This window comes from Dama dama, chromosome 12 (genome assembly GCF_033118175.1).
Source record: "Dama dama isolate Ldn47 chromosome 12, ASM3311817v1, whole genome shotgun sequence".
Classification (NCBI taxonomy): Eukaryota; Metazoa; Chordata; class Mammalia; order Artiodactyla; family Cervidae; genus Dama; species Dama dama.
The window spans coordinates 24,052,742-24,073,301 of NC_083692.1; the positions used below are offsets into that span (position 1 = coordinate 24,052,742).

The window sequence follows — 20,560 nt, forward strand, 5'->3', positions numbered from 1 at the left end:
TATCTTCTAAGAACTGAAGGCTAACAGCCGGAATGTGAACTGAGGAAGTCAGGATAGTCACACAGTGAGATGATTATGAAGACGGCGGCCAGGTAGCAACTGATACCTAACCGCTGCGCATCAGGGTCACGCCGGCGGCCACGGTTACAGCAGGACCACCGCCCCCAGCAACTGCTGACTTCCGAGTTGGAGCGTCTTCCGCACCGAACTACAACCCCCGGCATGCACTGCAGCGCCCCCAACCCTTGCCGGAAGGCGGGGCCCAGGAAAGAGGCGTCCGCGGGGCCCAGGAAAGAGGCGTCCGCGTCGCCCGGCTGCAGGTGCCCATGTTTTCCTTCCGCCATAGGGCTTCCCCCCAGCCTCGGACTGAGCATTTCCGGGGTTCCGAGACTGCCGCTCGCGCCAAAGCGCCGCCGCCGATTCAGGAGTCCCCAGGGTGACGGAGCCAGACTAACTTTCTGTCAGGCTTTGGCGCCCGGCGCGCCGTCAGTGACGGCATGCGGGGGGTGGGCGTTCCGGCCCGGGAGGACCCCGCCGCGGCCCCGGAAGCGCCTCGTCTAGGGCGACTGTGGCGGCGGTCGCCGTGATGCCTGCGGGGCTGGGCGGCTGACGACGGAGTAGGAACGGGCCCTGGGCCCAGAATTTCGGCGCCCGCTGCTCGAAAGCGGCCTGCGCCATGGCCGCCTCCGCCGCCTCCTCGGAGCATTTCGAGAAACTGCACGAGATCTTCCGCGGCCTCCATGAAGACCTACGAGGGGTGCCGGAGCGGCTCCTGGGGATGGCAGGGACAGGTGAGGTGGGAGCGGGATGAGCCAACGGGAACAGCGCTCCGCTGGCACCGGGAGGAAGAGCCCCCACCTCCTTCCCAGGCCCACCCTCCCGTCTCCTCGCTTGGCATCCTCAGACACGCCCCCTAGGGCTGGCTGAGTCCCGGCATCCAGAATCTCCGTGCTGCCTCTTAGGTACCCAGGGATCCACCACGGAGTGTCATCTCTCTCTTGAATCCCCTGTAGCCTTCAGAGCTCGCTCGTTTCATTTTCACTGTGGCAAGATGGGCATGAGACACCTTAGACCTGTGACCCTTAAATCTGTAAACTAAGTATAATTGGTTTTCTTTGTGGCTCTCAGTATTTTGTTTTCCACGCTTAAAAGTATTCTCCAAAGAGGCCCATAGTTTTCACCAGACTGGCAAAGGACCTGTAGCACAAAAAGAGTTAAGAACCCAAAGCCATCATAACTTTTGAGGCTGGTGTAAATAACCAGTCTTGGGGGTGGGTGGGGGTTGGGGGAGGGATTGGTCTTTAAAATAAGGATGGTGGCCTTCAGGTGCGATCCTTTTATGACCTCTGCTTAGACCTTCCTGCCCCTTGATTTCATAATGCAGTGTGCTGCAAGCTTGGCTTGGGGGAGCTAAGAGTTTTCTGGTTGAATCTGTATAGGAAAGTCTATCATAGTTCTTTGCCTTAAGACAAGTAGATCTTGATGACAAGGCCAATGAGACTTTCATTGCTTTTACTGAAGCTTGGAAGCTTGAGTGTTTGCTCTGAGAGTTACCCAAGGTCACATGAATTGCATGACTCTGGTGAGAATGAAACTCATACTTTTGTTTAACATATACTTATTGAGAGAGGCTGCTGTGCGCTAGGCATTGTCTGGATGCTGGTAATATTGCAAACTGCTGTGAAAAGACTTACAGATCTCTGTTCTTATGGGTCGATGATGATATATAAATATTAGGAAGTGGTGTTAAGGGCCATACAGGAAAATAAAGCAGGGCAAGGAATGGGGAAGCTCTCGTTGTAAATTGGGTGGCTGTGAAAGGCCTCTTTGAGGAGGTGGCGTTTGAGCAGAGACTTGAAGTAAGGGAGTGAACCATGCAAAAATCTGGGAGAAATACGTTTCAGGAGGACAGAATAGTACTGCAATAGTCCTTAAGCAGAAGTGAGCTTGGTATGCTCTAGGAGGAACTAAAGGGCCGGTGTGTTTAGGGTGGAATGAGCAAAGGAAATAGTAGTAGTGGATAAGGTTTTAAAGGGCCAGATTGTGTGGGGCCATGTGAACCATGGTGAAAGATTTGCATCTTTATCTGAATACAGTGACTTGAAGTTAAAGGCTACAGAACAGGAGAGTGATTGGATCTGATTTACATGGTTGAAAAATAGATCATTTTTTCAGCCTAGTGTTATTTAAATTTTGCAAGGTTTGTTTCTGTAAGGGTGTGGTTGTGGTTTAGCTGCTAAGTCGTGTCTGACTTTCCAACCTCATGGACTGTAGCCCACCAGACTCCTCTGTCTATGGCATTTCCCAGATTGGAGTGGGTTGCCATTTCCTTCTCCAGGGGATCTTCCCAACCCAGGGATTGAAACCCCTGTCTCCTGCATTGCACTTGGTCTCCTGCATTGTAGGCGACTTCTTTACCAACTGAGCCACCGGGGAAGGCTAAATAATGCCAAAGGACATTCTGTTTCCAAAAATAGAAAACTTAGTTGTATTCACTTTTGTCATCTACCTGAACTTCTAATTGCTGCAAAGAGGACAATCAAAAAGGTGTGAATTTCTACTCAAGTACAAAATATTCTCAACACAAGTTGCTGGTAACACTTAGTTGTTCAGTGGGTAAGTATATATAGTATTTGCATATCCCCAGGTTATAAGAATTTCAACAACCTTCAGCCTCTTTATTCACTGCTGTGTTTATATTCCTCAATAAATATTTGTTGAATAAGTTGAATTTAATTAAGCAAACATACTGGGGTGTCATCTCTGAATCCTTTTTTTCTTGTCCTGAGACGACTTCATAGGCTTTCCAAAGCTTTCCTATCATGAATTATTAAGCACTGAATAATATATTAATACATAACACATCCCTTGCATTTAGCTTATGCTCGGTAATTGAATATTTTCAATAAACATCTATCAAGAATTATGTATCACTCAGTATCCTGGGTCTGGGGAGTTCTATGAGTTCTTGCCTTAAATGGGAGCAAATTTCCAAAGTGTGTGATGAGTCCTAACATAGCTTTGAGACCGTGACAGAAAAGCTAACATGGCCATAGGGGAGTGAGAGGAAAGCTTCTGAAAAAAGAGAAGCTTCTGAGTGTAAAGAGTTGAGCGGGAGTTTGCCTGAGAGGGGAAATGAGAAGAGACAACAAAGGAAGGAAAAATAAAAGTCAAATATTCAGATCTATGACTGAAACTTAAGATGTGTATGGGAGATCAGTAGTAGATGAGATAAGTAAGACACAGCCAGACCCTTAAGGGACCTAAATATTACATTAAGACATCTAAACTTGACACGGAGACTCAATAAAGGATTTTAAATTCTTTTAAAGGCGAGCCAAGTTGATACCAAAGGCAGGAAACATCACAAGAAAAGAAAATTACAGGCCACTATCCCTGATGAACATAGATGCAAAAATCCTGAACAAAATACAGATTCTAAAATAAATCGAACCATATGATTGTATTTTAGAAGGAGAATGCTGGTGACTGAGTAGAGGTTGAAAGAGGCACAGAATTATACTGGGGACCATACCTTAGTGGGTTTTGCTTTTTTTTCTGGGCTGTCTTTTCCATTCCATTGAGCTTTGAATCTGTTTTAATGCCAGTTACCATACTGTTTTCATTACTTTAGCTTTATAATATACAGTTAACCCTTGAACACCAACCTTCTGTGTAGCTGAAAATCCAAGTGTAGCTTGTTGGCCCTCCTATCCAAGGTTCCTCAGTATCTGCAGATTTCAGCCAACCACGGGTTATATGGTACTATAGATTTTACTATTGAAAAAAATATGTGTGTAAAGGGGACCTGCCCAATTCAGACCCTTTCCAAGGGTCAGTTGTAGTTTGAAATCAGAAAGCATGATGCCTCCAGCTTTGTTTTTCTTTTTCAAGATTGCTTTGCCTAATTGCGGTCTCTTGTGGTTCCATACAAATTTTTGGATTGTTTGTTCTGTTTCTGTGGAAAATGCCCTTTGTTTTGCTAATATTTTGTTGAGGATTTTTGCATCAGGGATATTGGCCTGTAATTTCCTTTTCTTGTGATGTTCTCTGGTTTTGGTATGCAGTGCTGGCCTCATAAAAGACTTTGGAAGCATTCCCTCCTCTTCTGTTGTAAGCTCTATATTTTGTCTGTTTTGTTAATTATATATCCTAAGCATCTAGATGGAGAAGGATATGGCAACCCACTCCAGTACTCTTGCCTGAAAAATCCCATGGACAGAGAAGCCTGGTGCAGGCTACAGTCCATAGGGTCTAAAAGAGTCAGACATGACCAAAGCAACTTAGCACTCAAGCACCTAGAACAATGCCTAGTACATACTTGGTGCTCTATAAATATTTGTTGAATGGTTGTATAAATACTGTGAATTGTTGGGAAGAAAATAGTAACTATCAATGTATGATTAAATGTTGAAACTGAAGGTGATTTTATTTACCATGTTTTCCATATTGTCATCACTTTTAAAATCAATGTATATGTATTTTTAAAAAGGATAGGATTAACAGACACAATGTGTCTTACTTTAGGAAGTTTGTATGGCAGTGACAGTCCATTAGCATTTGTGATACTTATTAATCCATTTATTATTACTTTAAACACCCACAATAATTTGTAGTTTTAGTTTTGCAGCATCTGAAGAGGTCTCTCCACATATCTCAAGCTGCTGTAAATTCTTATCCAGTTAATACAGTAAGTACCTATAGTCGTGATTTCTAGTTTTAGTTTCGTAGCACCTGAAGCCATCTCTTCACATATTGTAATGAACATTGTAAAATTATTCAGTGTTTCACTTTAATTCACTCGTTTCAATTGCTATACACGAAACTCCATTATTTCAGAAACCAGAAAAAATGATAACTATGGAGGACCATATGTAGCAGGTTGGTAAACACAATTACTCCCTGGCTGCAGAATTTTAATTTTTCCAACACTTCATATTTAAATTTAGTTTTTGCTTAGTTCTTCCTACCTAGGAATTTACTTTAAAAAACAGTGGTAGCACTATTTATTGAACCCTTAGTGTGCTTAGCATTTGCTGCGTGTTTGTTATATGTATTGTCTTTTTAGACAACTATACAGGTCAGTGCTGTTATATTTCTTATTTATAATTGAGGAAACAGGCTTAGAGGGATCTGATGCTTTAACTTCCTTTATGGTGTGAGATCAGGTTAACCATGAGGTCTGCAAAGAGGATGTAGGTCCTAGAAATGCTGCAAGGGGGCACCAAAAGCATTAATCACAAATTTTAAAGATCCTGGTGAAACTGAAGTTATTTCCACAGTTCTAATGGACCAAGACGAGTCATTCTGGGGTTGTGAAAATTCAAACCGCCTACCAGTGGCTCAGCTGGTAAAGAATCCACCTGCAGTGCGGAAGAACTGGGTTTGATCCCTGGGTCGGGAAGATCCCCTGGAGAAGGGAAAGGCTACCCACTGCAGTATTCGGGCCTGGAGAATTCCATGGACTGTATAGTCCATGGTGTCACAAAGAGTTTGACATGACTGAGCTACCTTCTTTTCTTTTTCTACAAGGTGGAGAGGCTGCCACCTTGGTTAAGATGCGGTAGGCTTCCTCTAGCACTTTCAGAGCTGGGTGTTTCCATTTTATTCCGTGTCTGAGACGTTGTGCTGCTGTGCACCTAGTTTACCAGACATTCGGCTTCAGGGTGAGTCACTCAACGTGTGAATGGTTTGGAAAGACATGAGGGGTCAGGAATAGTGTTATTGGAGTAGCTCATTCTTTCTGAGTTTCCGGTGTCCAGTCTACCTGCTATCAGTCCTGCTGTTTTGTAGTTGATTGTAGTGTTAATTCTAGCTCCCTAAAAAATGAAGAGATTTGAAAAGATTATACTTGTGTATCTTGGGAGCGTGAAAATACCCCTCAGTGCCATAGTTAGAGACTTGAATTCTGTAACTAGTGTTGCTACACATCTTCTCTTTTCTATGGCTTTGGGGAAGACAGTCTCCAGGCTCTAGTTTCCTCAGCTGTAAAATGATTTCAGCTCTTAACATTCATTAATCTCACAGCTCTGAGCAAAGCATAAAGGAACAGGTATTGATACCTCTCAGTTGGGTAAGGGTTCCGTCTCTTGAATCTTTAGAAGTGTATAGGCTGTAGAGCACTCGTAGGAGAATATATGTCTTATGAAATCAGAGAGTAGAGTATTCCAAAAAGACTGAGAATAACAGAATCATGCAGGGAAGTTAGTGAAAGGATCAAGACTCTGTGGACTACCTTGCCACCGCCCCCCACCCCGATTCTTATTATACAGCTGCATTCTTTGAATTATTCTAGAATTTGTCTCTTAGGAATGCAGATACTCGTATCCTTTAACAAAGATTAAACGAGGAGAACTTAGGACTAACAGAGATGTAGAAAAATCTAGGACCAGAATGCACTTATAGAACTTGGATCAGAACTGAGTGAGTGTGCTTGAGTTTGGAGATGTGCCTCTTCAGAGGAGTGGTGACACTCAACACTTTTGTGAATGCTTATTATAAAATAATATGATAGCTCTCCATGGAAGTAGCCATTCTTGATTGCAGATATTATTTCACTGCTGATGGGTGGAAACACAGCCCACTCAAGGATAATAAAGCTGCTTTGGCACTTCCCTGCTGGCTCAGACAGGGAGAAGCTGCCTGCAGTGTGAGAGACCCAGGTTCAGTCCCTGGGTCAGGAAGATCCCCTGGAGAAGGGAATGGCTACCCACTCCAGTGTTCTTGCCTGGAGAATTCCATGAACAGAGGAGCCTGATGGGTTACAGTATGGGGTTGCAAAGAACAACTGACACTTTCACTCGTGGTGGTAATTTCATGGTGGTTACCTCATGGTTGGTCAAGAGGTAGGCCTTTTGCTTTGCCTGAACTTTCTCCTTTTGTTGGGGCGGGGGCGAGTTGTGAGCAGTGTGTGGTGAAAAATTGTTCACCTGGAATACGTATTAAGGGAATGCACATGACAATGAATGCAGCTTAGTAAAGGGTGGATTGTCACTTAAGTCTTGCAGGCAATAACAGTGTTTAAGAAGCACCCTACCAGGTTTAGAGTTCTGGAACTTATAGGATGTATAAAAGAAAAAGTAAATTTCTCTACTCAGAGGGAGACTGAGCTCAAGTTGAGAACATAGAATATATACAGCCAAGTGATTTACGATCAGTTAAAAAGTAGTGGACAGCTAACATGCTAGATGCTATGTGATTAACACAATGTAAATCTATATAAAGCATGACAGTGGTGTTACTTCCAACATGGGATTGGGTTTGAAAGTCAAGGTGTGAGATGAAAATTGGTAAACAAAATTATCCAAGAAAATCTTAGGACAGCATGTCGAGTACCTGCATGCCATCCCTTCGTAGGCCTTACTCTGCTGTTTTCTTGGCGTTGGTAAAGATTGCTTTTTCTTCAGTTGATGGCAGTGCAGGCTGGTATTTAGAAATCACACTGAGTGAAAAACACATGGACTGCCCTCATACATGCTGCGGTATGGAGGAACCTTGAAGGTTTTATGCTAAGTGAGATAAGTCAAACCCAAAAGACAAATACTTGATGATTCTTCTTATATGAGGTGCTTGGAGTAGTCAGATTCATAGACACAGAAAGTAGAATTGTGGTTACCAGAGTCTGAGGGGAGGGGAAATAGGGAATTAGTGTTTACTGGGTATAGAGTTTCAGTTTGGGATGATGCAAAGGTTCTATAGATGGATAATGGTGATGGTTGCCCAAAATTGTGAATGTACTTCATGCCACTTAACTGTACACTTAAAATGGTCAAAATAGTAAGTTTTATGTTATACGTATTTTACCACAATTTTAAAAAAAGTATCCCAGATTGTGAATGTAATCCCAAAAGATGAGTTCAAAAAATATTATAAGCAGTGACAGTTTTGTGGTAATAAGTAGATTATGTGTAGATTTCCAGGGAGAACATTCATTTTGCTGTATACATTTGAAAAAAAGAAACTCCTCATAAATAGGGCTAATTTTTGCTGCTTAGGTGTGATTTGCCTCCTCATTTCCTAGCCAAGGAAGGAGGTTAGATCCCAAAAAGTTGAAGAGAATTATCCAGGCTTACATGTTGAGTTAGGCCCAAAGCTAAGACCAAAACCTAAGCCCATTTACTCCCCAGCACTTCCCTCCATACAAAGTTTACCAGGTACTCCCTTCATCATTGTGGTGTGTCTAAGCACCATTTTTACTGTAATTATTTCCTTTATATCAGTATTTCATGTAAAATGCATTTATTTAACATATAAAGTTACTTTAAAAGGAAATTTCATATCACTGCCTTAGATGGAAAATCTATAGAACCTAGTTATATGATCAGAAAAGCTTCAATGAAGACAAAACAATGCTGGTTTAGTTAGATGTCCTTGCTTTGAGGCTAAAGCCCGTTCTATTTTTTTTAAAGAGGAGATTAGTAGTTTTTAGGTATTAAAGACATACTAGAACTAAAATTACATGATGCAAAGGATTGAACAAGGAATGACATTTTCCCCTGTGTGAGTCAGTGGTATTTTACATCATTTCCTATACTGCTGCCAGAGGGTTTGGCTAAGAAACTTGTGTTGTATGCCTTACAGGCTCTCCAGAGAGCAAAGTAGGTGGGCTTTGAATATATTTTGCAGAAAAGCAGTGGATAAGGGTTAATGTAGAGATGTGATTTACCATGGGGATGAAGATTTCAGAGAACTGGTATTGTTAAACATTTTTATTGATCAAAGCGTGCCTGATCCCTTTCTTAGGGTCGGTGAAGAAAGATTGACAATAATTTAGCCCTGTTTCCTTTCTTAGTAGGAATGCTATTGGTCTTTGGGGCCAGATCATTGTTACGCAGGAAGCATAGGTACTCTTGTTCACTGGGCACTTAAATGTCAGTGGTAATACCATCCCCCCCCCCGTTAATTGTGGTAACTAGTTCCCTTACATTTCTAAATGTCTTTTAGGGGTTATTAAGTACTGTAGGGTACCCCCGGGAAGGGAATGGGGAGTATATTCTAAGCAGAGGGTATGTCCTCTACAAATAAATGTTTGGAAGCAGGATTGAGTATTTAAAACTCATCTGTCTTTTCCAGAAGAGAAGAAGAAGTTGATCAGAGATTTCGATGAAAAGCAACAGGAAGCAAATGAAACGGTGAGAACAGGAACAAGTCCTTATTTCCTCTTCCTGTTTGTTGGTCTTTGCCAGAAGTAATGCTTATGACATTATGATCACAGATTTAACCGTTCCTTTCTATTGATCTTAGTTTTGATTATTTCTTACTAAATGAGGCCAGTTGATGGAGATGGGTATTGAGTAAAACTTAAAGACTCCCCTGAAGTGAATCCTTGATAAAACATTGCTGATACCATAAGGACATTCTCCTTTTACTTGGGTGGTCTTTGGAAAGCTCATTTTAAAAGCTGGCCATTAAGATAACTTATTCTCCTTTGTTAAATTTACTGTCACAGAAAATGGAGCTCAGAGGTGGTTCCTACTCACATTGCCTTGTTTTAAAAAATAGAAGGTTTTGGTACCTTGGGCAAGGCATGCATGGTCAGGATGAGCTCTCAGTCAGGACCCAAAGCTTAACAGAAGTTGGTCCAGGTTGCTAAGCAGTTTAAGAACTGCTTCTCATTTAACCTGTGACTTTTCTTTAAAAAAAAAAAAAAAAAGTTTTGGTCTTACCTTTTAGAAGTAAGGGTCCTCTGTCTTCATCACATTGTGCTCTAGCTTTAGCAAACCCTTTTAGGAGGCTGGAGCTAAAATCTTGGTCCCTGGTAGCACTCCAAAGAAACAGTTGCCTCTAGTATCTGCTACCCCAGAGTAGACTGAAGAATTCTTTTTAAGCCAGAGAACTTCATTGTTTGTTGAGGAATAACTGTTTTATTACAATGAAGTTTTGAGAAGTTAAGCCCATCTGCATCCTTTTTTCTGCATGTATTTGAAGAAGGATCAGCCTACCAGACTGTGGAAACTATCACCTTCATGGGATTTCCAGAAACTTTTCTAATACCTCTGCATTACTGGGCATATATCTGTAATATCTGTGACAGAGCTAGTCCTCTTTTTCTTTTTTTTTTTTTTTTTTTTTTAGTCCTCTTTTTCAATTAACATCTTGGTAGCATTTTCTAAAGTTAACCAGTCCTACTCTAGCCATCCAAAGCAGAAGAAAATGACTCATGGCCTCTTACAAATAAGTCTGTGTATTACAATTTACTTGTCCCAGAAAAATGGAAATGATTTGGACCTCTGGTTATTCTGACATGGACACAGTTGATTTTCAGGAGGAGGAAGGGAAGAACCTTGATGCCATACCCCTAATCATTTTTAGTACAGTAGATCCCTAAGTGCTTCGTGATAGCACTTGAACCATAACAGGCTAAGAACTTGGTGTACTGAAAAGAGTATGAAGATCTGGAATCCTGACTTATGTAATCTTGAACAGGTTTCTTCAAGTCTCATATATGAAGTAAAAGTATTTCCTACCTTTTTGATCTGTTGTGAGGATTAAATGAGAGAGTATATGTCAAAATGTTTAATAAGCTATAAGCTACTTGTTAGTTTTCTCACTCATTCATCACATACTTTGGGAAGGCCTGTTCTGTGCCCGCTGGGCACTGTGCCAAGCACTCAGTAATGAAGTGAAGGTGTCACATGTGGTCCCTGCCCTCCTGGGCCACATGTTGAGTATTTATTTAGGATTGCCTGTGGTTTGATTGGTCGACTAGACATACAACCCATAAGAGAATAGAAGCAGGCCGTCTGCTCACCACTGTCTGCCTTCCTAGCTGGCAGAGATGGAAGAGGAACTACGTTACGCTCCCCTATCTTTCCGTAACCCTATGATGTCTAAGCTTCGAACCTACCGAAAGGACCTTGCTAAACTCCATCGGGAAGTGAGAAGTACGCCTTTGACAGCCACTCCTGGGGCCCGAGGAGACGTGAGATATGGTACATACACTGTGGAGAATGAGCATATGGTAAGCTTCAGCTGTCTTTTCCCTGTGGGTCTGTGGTACAATGATTAACCGAATTGTGAAGTACAATTCATGTTATTAGTGCATACTTGACTGTTTTTTTCTATCTTATCTTTCCCTCTTGCATCCAATTCCCCTTCTCCCCTTGGGTGCCTACCTCTACTGAATTTAATGCAGACCATTCCAAACAATTTGCCTGTTTAGATTTTTTTGTATCCTTTATGTATAAAACAGTGCTTGATGGGTAGTGGTGATATACAAGTGTTACCTATTCATATTACACCTGGACTCTGTAGTCTGATTCACCAATCCAGTTTCTTTGTCACATATCCCCCCAGAGTTCAGTTAGGATTTTAACTTATCAGAGCATTGTTACAAAAGTAACCCACACTTTCCCTTTTATTTGTATCAAGATGGCCCAATAGCCCAGACACAGTAGAGAAAGCAGGATGCTTCTCAAAAACGGGGCTGACACCTTACTTCATCATAATAGAAAGTGAGACAGGCTGCCTCTCTAGCCTCCAGTGTTCTCATTTATAAAATTAGACTTCTAAATTGAAAATCTGTATTCTCAAACTGTCTAGAGAAGCTAGATAGGTAAAGGAGAAAAGCTTGACAAAGGTTAAATTTCATGTGTTACATTTGGGACTATATTCCACAGCACAAAGTAGAAATGGCCTGGCTGGTAATGTGGGAGAGAAGTGGAAGGGGGCCCACTAGTGCAGACTGTATGGATGTAGAAAGGCTGATGACAGTTTTAAACAAATCCTGTTTCATGATGCATCCTAAATAAAGTTTAAGAAATATTCAAATGATACTGGCCTGACATTCCTGATGTGAAAACTAGAGTATTTTAGAATAATGTAAAATTTTCAAAGCAGAGTGGGAAAACACAGGCAAGTAGCACTTGTTAAAAGTGAGATGAAAGGTGTACAGTGACTTTGGTCATCTGTGACCCAAAAAGCCCCAAAAACAAAAGGGGGGAGGATAATTCCAAGCAATAATTTTGCTTTAAAATTATTAGTTTCAGAAATTATAAAGACAATATAGGTATATAAACTACTTTCAGTAGAATTATTGTTTCAAATCTGGGTTGATTCATGTGACCTTACTGTCTCTCCCTACTCTTTCTTAAGCCTAATCAGTTGAAAATCCTCATCTTTTATGTTTAAAAATGTTGTTTTCCTGCTGCTTTTAAGCCAGTGTAAACTGGGGTTCATTTCAGCCTCATTCAGTGGTTTCCTCACTCACTTGTCCGTAGCTATATATGAAGTGAAAAAGCCTTCTTGTTGCTTCTGATCTGGAAACACATCTTTCGGCTTCTTAATGTTGGTATCAAGTGCTAATGGTCACCTGCTCAGTAATAGGCCTTGTGAGCCGACCCCTTTTTTAGAGTTTGTGCACATGTATGCTCTGAATAGCTGAGAACTTAGAGCTGCCTCCATTTCTGCCAGTAGTTATCTCTGGCCTGACAAAGGCTACTTCTGTCCTCATGCCTTCTGTGCTTAGGACTATAGGTAGAATAATGCTTTGGTGGAGTTTCAGAAATAGGGCCCTTACTTGGCCCCAGATACTACCTCACCTGAGAGCAAATCACCAGTGTAACAACTTTAGTATTTGTTTTCTGTGTTTGGTCTGAGGTGAAATTCTTTGGATGCTTTTTTCCAGAGAGTAGTAGTCTCTCACATTTTTAAGTGATTTCTATGTGTGCTGAAAACGAATAGCTTATTCATGGTCACTTAGTACCAATCAGTGGGAACTTTCAGTGAATTACACTGTTTCTAAGGCAGTAGAGTTTAGTTGATTTGTCCTATCAAAATGATAGGATGTATGCATTTTCAGGTAGCTCCTGCATGCTAGATCTGGGCCATTGCCTCTCAGAAGTTGTTAGTCCAGGAAGCACATGAGTCATTTCAGATTCATCAGGAGCACAAAGAAGATGCTCTGGTGTATTTAATCCTTTCCTTGCCTCACTTAAGTGTAACAAGCAGTGGACTGGGAGGTATTGTGATCCTAGATTGAATCCCAGGTTTTCTTGTAGTCTGATTCATTAGCATCTTTGATTGTCTTACAAGTAATGAAAATTACTGCACCCTATATCCCTTCTTATAAATTCATTTATAACAGAAGAAATCTAACAATTCCTTCCGTACTCCTGTCAGAATCGGCTACAGTCTCAAAGGACATTGCTTCTGCAAGGCACTGACAGCCTGAACCGGGCCACCCAGAGTATTGAGCGTTCTCATCGTATTGCCGCAGAGACTGACCAGATTGGCTCAGAAATCATAGAAGAGCTGGGGGAGCAACGTGACCAGTTGGAACGTACCAAGAGTAGAGTAAGTCTCGGTGGATAGGGAGAGGGGCAAGAATGGGGAAAGTTGGGCCCGTTACACCCTGATGCTTTGCTGCTGCCAGAAGCTACCACAGTTCCAAATTCAGGGTATGATTTTTTTAGGTTCTTATGCTTTTCTCTGTTCGCAGTTTGCTTGACTAAAACATATCCCTTGGAAGTAATTTTACTTGTAAGATTTAGAGGTCATTGGGCAGGGGGACTGAGATTGCAGAAACCCAGTTTCTACATTTATTGAAGATTGTCAAATAGGATTATAGCCATACCATCCTTTTATTAGGTCCTGTGTTATGAACTAAATTTCTGTTTCTCACACGTCTAGTAGAACACCTGCTATTCTTATGAAAGCATCATTTGCTTTAAAAGATTCTAGCTTTCCTGTCATTTAGAGCCAAGGCTATTTTCCACATGTCATAAAATAGTACTACTGACAACTAGACCATTCAGGTATGACCTAAATCAAATCCCTTATGACTATACAGTGGAAGTGAGAAATAGATTTAAGGGACTACATCTGATAGACAGAGAGCCTGATGAACTATGGATGGAGGTTCGTGACATTGTACAGGAGACAGGGATCAAGACCATCCCCATGGAAAAGAAATGCAATAAGGCAAAATGGTTGTCTGAGGAGGCCTTACAAATAGCTGTGAAAAAAAGAGAAGAAAAAGCAAAGGAGAAAAGGAAAGATATTCCCATTTGAATGCAGAATTCCAAAGAATAGCAAGGAGGGATAAGAAAGCCTTCCTCAGCGATCAATGCAAAGAAATAGAGGAAAACAACAGAATGGGAAAGACTAGAGATCTCTTCAAGAAAATTAGAGATATCAACGGAACATTTCAGGCAAAGATGGGTTTGATAAAGGACAGAGATGGTATGGACCTAACAGAAGCAGAAGATACTAAGAAGAGGTGGCAAGAATACACAGAACTGTACAAAAAAGATCTTCACCACCCAGATAATTATGATGGTGTGATCGCTCACCTAGAGCCAGACATCCTGGAATGTGAAGTCAAGTGGGCCTTAGAAAGCATCACTACGAACAGGGCTAGTGGATGTGATGGAATTCCAGTTGAGCTATTTCAAATCCTGAAAGAGGATGCTGTGAAAGTGCTGCACTCAATATGCCAGCAAATTTGGAAAACTCAGCAGTGGCCACAGGACTGGAAAAGGTCAGTTTTCATTCCAATCCCTAAGAAAGGCAATCCCAAAGAATGCTCAAACTACCGCACAATTGCACTCAACTCACACGCTAGTAAAGTAATGCTCAAAATTCTCCAAGCCAGGCTTCAGCAATACTTGAACTGAGAACTTCCAGATGTTCAAGCTGGTTTTAGAAAAGGCAGAGGAACCAGAGATCAAATTGCCAATATCCGCTGGATCATCGAAAAAGCAAGAGAATTCCAAAAAAACCATCTATTTCTGCTTTATTGACTACGCCAAAGCCTTCAACTGTGTGGATCACAGTAAACTGTGGAAAATTCTGAAAGAGATGGGAATGCCAGACCACCTGACCTGCCTCTTGAGAAGCCTGTATGCAGGTCAGGAAGCAACAGTTAGAACTGGGCATGGAACAACAGACTGGTTCCAAATAGGAGAAGGAGTACGTCAAGGCTGTATGTTGTCACCCTGCTTATTTAACTTATATGCAGAGTACATCATGAGAGATGATGGGCTGGAAGAAGCACAAGCTGGAATCAAGATTGCTGGGAGAAATATCAATAACCTCACATATGCAGATGACACCACCCTTATGGCTGAGAGTGAAGAGGAACTAAAGAGCCTCTTGATGAAAGTGAAAGAGGAGAGTGAAAAGCTGGCTTAAAGCTTAACATTCAGAAAACTAAGATCATGGCATCTGGTCCCATCACCTCATGGGAAATAGATGGGGAGACAGTGAAAACAGTGTCAGACTTCATTTTTTTGGGCTCCAAAGTCACGGCAGATGGTGACTGCAGCCATGAAATTAAAAGACGCTTACTCCTTGGAAGGAACGTTATGACCAACCTAGATAGCATATTAAAAAGCAGAGACATTACTTTGCCAACAAAGGTCCGTCTGGTCAAGGCTATGGTTTTTCCAGTGGTCATGTATGGATGTGAGAGTTGGACTGTGAAGAAAGCTGAGCACCGAAGAATTGATACTTTTGACGTTTGGTGTTGGACAAGACTCTTGGGAGTCCCTTGGACTGCAAGGAGATCCAACCAGTCCTTCCTAAAGGAGATCTGTCCTGGGTGTTCATTGGAAGGACTGATGCTGAAGCTGAAACTCCAGTACTTTGGCCACCTCATTCGAAGAGCTGACTCATTGGAAAAGACCCTGATGCTTGGAGGGATTGGGGGCAGGAGGAGAAGGGAACGACAGAGGATGAGATGGCTGGATGGCATCACCGACTCGATGGGCATGAGTTTGAGTAAACTTCAGGAGCTGGTGATGGACAGGGAGGCCTGGCGTGCTGTGATTCATGGGGTCTCAAAGAGTTGGACACGACTGAGCGACTGAACTGAACTGAACTGACTGAATCCTGGACTCTTTAACCTAAGGTAAGGGAGGTCATGGGCTTCCCCGATGGCTCAGTGGTAAAAAATCTGCCTGCAGTGTAGGAGACACAGGAGACAGGGGTTCAATCCCTGGGTCAAGAAGATCCCCTGGAGTAGGAAATGGCAATCTACTCCAGTATTCTTGCCTAGGAAGTCCCATGGACAGAGGACGTGGCAGGCTACAGTCCATGGGATCACAGAGTCAGATATGACTGAGCAACTAACACTACTACCACTACACTAAGGGAGATCACTGTGAGAAAACAAAATACTTCGGCCAAATGATGACTATACTGTGGCCTCTAATCTACTATCGCTCTGAGAGGCTCTGAAAAACAACTTATTTCTTCCCTTCTGTACCATCTGCAAAGGAATTTTAAAAATTGCCAATGGAATGCTGTATTAAGAGCATGAGGCAGATAAATGAAACACAGATGCTGTGGGCACGACTTAGATATGACAAAGTCATCTCAGATCCCCACACTGAGCTATTATTTTCCCACCGTAATAGCCGTAATTCTCCACTCTTAAAATCAAGTCAGAATGATTTTGACAACTTAAAAATCAAGCCAGGTATCACCCTCCTCAGTGAAAATTCACAGTAAAGTACTGAATTCAAGGTAAGCTGCAGAGAAAGCAGCTTGTTTGCAGATTGCATGGTTTATTTTTTACTTTTGAACTTACTAGATGGATTAGTTGAATTTAAAAGCTGAGGAATGAGCTGAGAGATCAGCTTACCAAGGCCACTGGTGAACAGGGACAGATGGCAGGTGGCATCTGTTGAAATGTCCTCCAGCTATATAGCTTAGTAACAGGCAACCAAAAGGGGATAAAAAAGACTTTAAAAAAAAATATAAATTCCTTTCACAAGTCAATGTAAATATCTCTTAAAAGGGTAAAGAAAAAAGGAAAAAGAACCAGATCTCAAAAGTGGTAATCCACCAGCCAACCAAAACAGACATCAGCTCAGCAGGCTCTCCTGGAGTTTGGCTGATGAAATTCACATCTTAAGTTGCTCAGAGTTACTGTAGTTACTGGCAAGGTGAACTTGAAGACTTTGTTTTGGGTAGCCACAGTGAAGGATTAGCTCAGTCCCAGAGGTCTCTTCATAGCAGCCTTGGGATACAATCATTCCTAGGCCTATTGACAAGTATTAAAGTATCTTGTCCTTTCCAGTTTCTTCTACTTACAGAGGCCATCATTTAAATTGATGTGATTTCTGGGAGTTTTTCAACATAAACCCTTTAACACCCGTCAGTTTACTAAGGTTCAGTTCTACAGTGTGTACTTCTGTAAGAAGAGGGAAATAATTGCTATTTTCTCTTCTCAGCTGGTAAATACAAGTGAAAACTTGAGCAAAAGTCGGAAGATTCTCCGCTCAATGTCCAGAAAGTAAGTTTTAAAAATTAGTCACAGAATTAATTTCTCTTAATTCTAATCTTTCAGCTGAGAATGTCAAAGCTTTAAACCGTGACTTCCAAAGGTACTGATAAAACAGAAGAAATAAAGAATATCACATAGTTAAGTATCCCAGTAAAAAAATCCATTGTTGGAAGTATATATACTGCTATGATTTGGAGCAGTGGAAAACTGGTCCACTGGAAGGACTTTTCATCCCAGTTTACATTCTTTAGAGAAGACAGCACATGGGAACAGAGCTTCAAATTCCTGGAAATAAATTTGTAAAAACTTAATTAGAAAACTTTTCACTGCTATGGCTTCATACTTGATTTTGGCTCTGCTTGCCCTTTATGGGAGTCAGCCCTTATTTGGGAGTTCTGTCTTGTTAGCAAGGAGTTGACTTGAGAAAAAACCCTTTAGGTAAGTGCTGACAGCAGCAGAACTATGGGCAGAAGGGAAGTACTGGCACTGAGGCTGAATTTGGGGGGTAAGTCAGTGTAGGTAGTATGAATAAAACTATAACCAAGTCATGGAACTAGCAAGAGAGTGAGATTTTCCAAAACAGTGGTAAGTTCCTTGTGGAGCAGGAGGAAATGTCTGATTTCGATTCTTTGTGTTAAAGAGTATAGGAGCTTCAGAAAAATTTCTACCTTTATAGAGAAAGAAAGGCAAGAAGTTGAGAAGACGTTGAAAGGCACTCCCAGCTTCTAGTTACTTATCCTAAAGCAGGACCACCTCTTTGTACCGAGCTGGAGTTGGACACTGGAGTCTCCCACCAACCCTTCTCCTAATGTGTCCTCGGCAGCTGTAATATGTGGTCAGGGTAGCTGTAGATGGTTAGATAGTGAGCTTCTACTTTGAAATCTGATTCAACTGATTTAAAAAATCATATAATTTTTCATATGTACATTTAATATTTTTCTAACTAGCCCATCATAGAAAAACTACTTTTAAAGTGAAGTACTAATTACTATTTGAAGACATTTTTAAAAAAAACATTTGTATGTTTTGGTATCTTATTGCCTCAGTTTTCAATATTTCTGTGAGGTAGATAGTAGTAATTATTTACAAGGTTACTTTGTGGCTACATGATCAAACAAAAATTCAGTCTGCCTCACAGTATCCTGCCTTGGCCCCAGGTCAAACTCCTCAGTATTAAGAATGGAAAGAAATAAGGTTACCCAGACTTCTGACTACATCCCACTTTGCTTCTCTTTGTAGAGTGACAACCAACAAGCTGCTGCTTTCCATCGTCATCTTACTGGAGCTAGCCATTCTGGGAGGCCTGGTTTATTACAAATTCTTTCGCAGGCATTGAACCTCTTACAGGGAAGGGTTTGTGGACCAGAACTGTGACTTTGTGAATGAATGGTGTTAGAGGTGTGGAAAAAATCTTATTGCTGCTGTGAACTAGCGGTTCAAGGCACTATGTAGCCAGACTGTGGGTGGAGGGAGGAAGATGGAAAACCACTGATATGTGAAGGAACAGCAATAAGACCAGTATGATATACCAAGGTAATAAATGTCGTTTATGACTTCTTTAAGTTTACATAGTGCTCCGACATATTAATACCCTGTGAGCTTCAAAAAACCAAGTACATGTACAGTACAATTATCGGTCACCAAAATGAAAGGGAAGGCAATTGTGAGAGTGCACAAATGTTCTCATTAAGGCAGTATTGACCCAGATGATCATTCACATCTGTCACCACAAACGCCTCACGGCTCTGGAATGCCCACTGTGACACACGTGTCAGCAAACAGTATTCCCTAAATTCTTACACGTTCTTCACTCTCTGATTCATCTGGTGAGCTGGGAGTAGGAAGTTGGTCGTAGACAACATGCCCTCCCTCCCTTGTCTGCCCGAAACTCGAAGCAATGACGTCCACTGCCAGGCTGGCTGTAGCCTTGGCCTCCTCCTCTGACACGGCCAACCGAGGATTGACTTCAACGAGGTCCAGGGCCGAGAGCAACCCTGAAAACACAAAGCAGGACAAAAGGAAACTTGTGAGCTGCTCCTCTCAGTGGGGTCGTCCCACCCAGGGAGAACAGACCAAGGTGAAAGGGTCATTCTCTAATAGAAAATTACCCACTGTCAGGAAGGCCCTTACACCTCATCCTCTTGGGCATGAATTTAAGTTAGAAACACTGGTAATGCTGGAGTAGGATCGAAAGAAACCTTTAAAGTAATTAAGTCAGTTATCCCTGTTTAATGAACACAACGGGCATGGCTGACAGGCTTTCTGGTTAGGATGAGTTAGGTCGGGGTGAAGGATAAGCAGGGGTGGCAGTAGGAGTTTCCAATCTAGTTGGGAAAATGTATCACTTCCAGTATTTCTAGGGACCGACCTCCCAGATGCCTGCCTGTAGTTGTGTGATGAGATCTCAGGGCTCACTAGCCAGCACTATTCCCACTTCTGAACTCTGGCGCTATGTGGCTTTTAAGGCACCGTGTGTCCTAAAGTATAGCTGTTACTCCTTATCTTACTCTCAACCCTGCAAGTTTGAACTCTTAGGACAGGCTCCATGTATGACACAGTTCTTAGGTTTCCCTTCAGACTGATGCAGTATCTTGCATTTGGTCATATTTAGTTTGAACTCCAGTTACCTTCTGTGACGGTCTGGGTACTTGTGCCAAAGGGTTTGAGTTGAAAAGATTAAACCAAAAAAAGAACCTATCTAGACCTGCCCTCTGCCCCTCCCCATCAACACATATATGCCCTACCTCTGGGGTGTTTATTTTTAGTTGGTTATTCTGGATGAAGTTAATCTACCTCCTTTTAAGAGTCACTAGAAGAAACTAGATTGGAGAATACAAGTATCTGAATATTTAGGGTGGTCATAAAGCCTCGATACATGGATGAATATACCTAATGACTTATGGATATTACGTTTTAGCACATGTACATTCAATGCTAGTACATCCACACAGTGTGCCGTCCCTTAGGAGCAATGTGGGGTTCAGTGCACCGTGCAGAACTACAATGGGCAGATGTGTCCACCAGTTCCTGCACACGCATCTGTATCCAATTTCCACCTACTAAATGTGGACCCTTTACATAGCCCAGAAGTAAATCAAGAGGGTACAAGCTGTTAAAAACATATACTACCCATGTTTCTAGACTGCTGCCACCTTGTAGATTAATTTAAGCAAACTGCTTTATCTAGTTGATAGTCTCAGGACAGACAGCCTTTTGGAATAGAATAACACTGCAGCAAGGGAGGGAGGGACAGGGTATGACCACTGCCCCCATCTAAGTGCTAGAGGTTACTAATCTGCTCTAAGTGGTGTCAGTGGGAAACTGAATGGA

General features: G+C 41.9%; 2 protein-coding genes across 4 annotated transcripts in view; one reads left to right on the forward strand and one right to left on the reverse strand.

The window, feature by feature from the left end:
- The first annotated feature begins 455 nt into the window (after positions 1-455).
- On the forward strand, positions 456-18,797 carry VTI1B (vesicle transport through interaction with t-SNAREs 1B). Of its 3 annotated transcripts, XM_061156819.1 has the most exons (6): positions 501-791; positions 9,073-9,131; positions 10,769-10,960; positions 13,120-13,293; positions 17,178-17,239; positions 18,470-18,797. In XM_061156819.1, exons 1-6 carry the CDS (start codon positions 677-679, stop codon positions 18,564-18,566), a joined length of 699 nt encoding a protein of 232 aa, XP_061012802.1. In that variant the 5' UTR covers positions 501-676; the 3' UTR covers positions 18,567-18,797. The 3 variants fall into 3 exon arrangements, with proteins under 3 accessions (XP_061012803.1, XP_061012804.1, XP_061012802.1); XM_061156820.1 differs by lacking the exon at positions 17,178-17,239 and having other exon boundaries at positions 456-791; XM_061156821.1 differs by lacking the exons at positions 17,178-17,239; positions 18,470-18,797 and adding an exon at positions 17,294-17,329 and having other exon boundaries at positions 485-791.
- ARG2 (arginase 2) overlaps positions 18,757-20,560 on the reverse strand; it is a 32,892-nt gene continuing 31,088 nt past the window's right edge. The window contains exon 8 of the mRNA XM_061156817.1: positions 18,757-19,224. Within this exon, the coding sequence (XP_061012800.1) occupies positions 19,019-19,224 (206 nt within the window). The 3' untranslated portion in view covers positions 18,757-19,018. The remainder of the gene's footprint in view (positions 19,225-20,560) is intronic.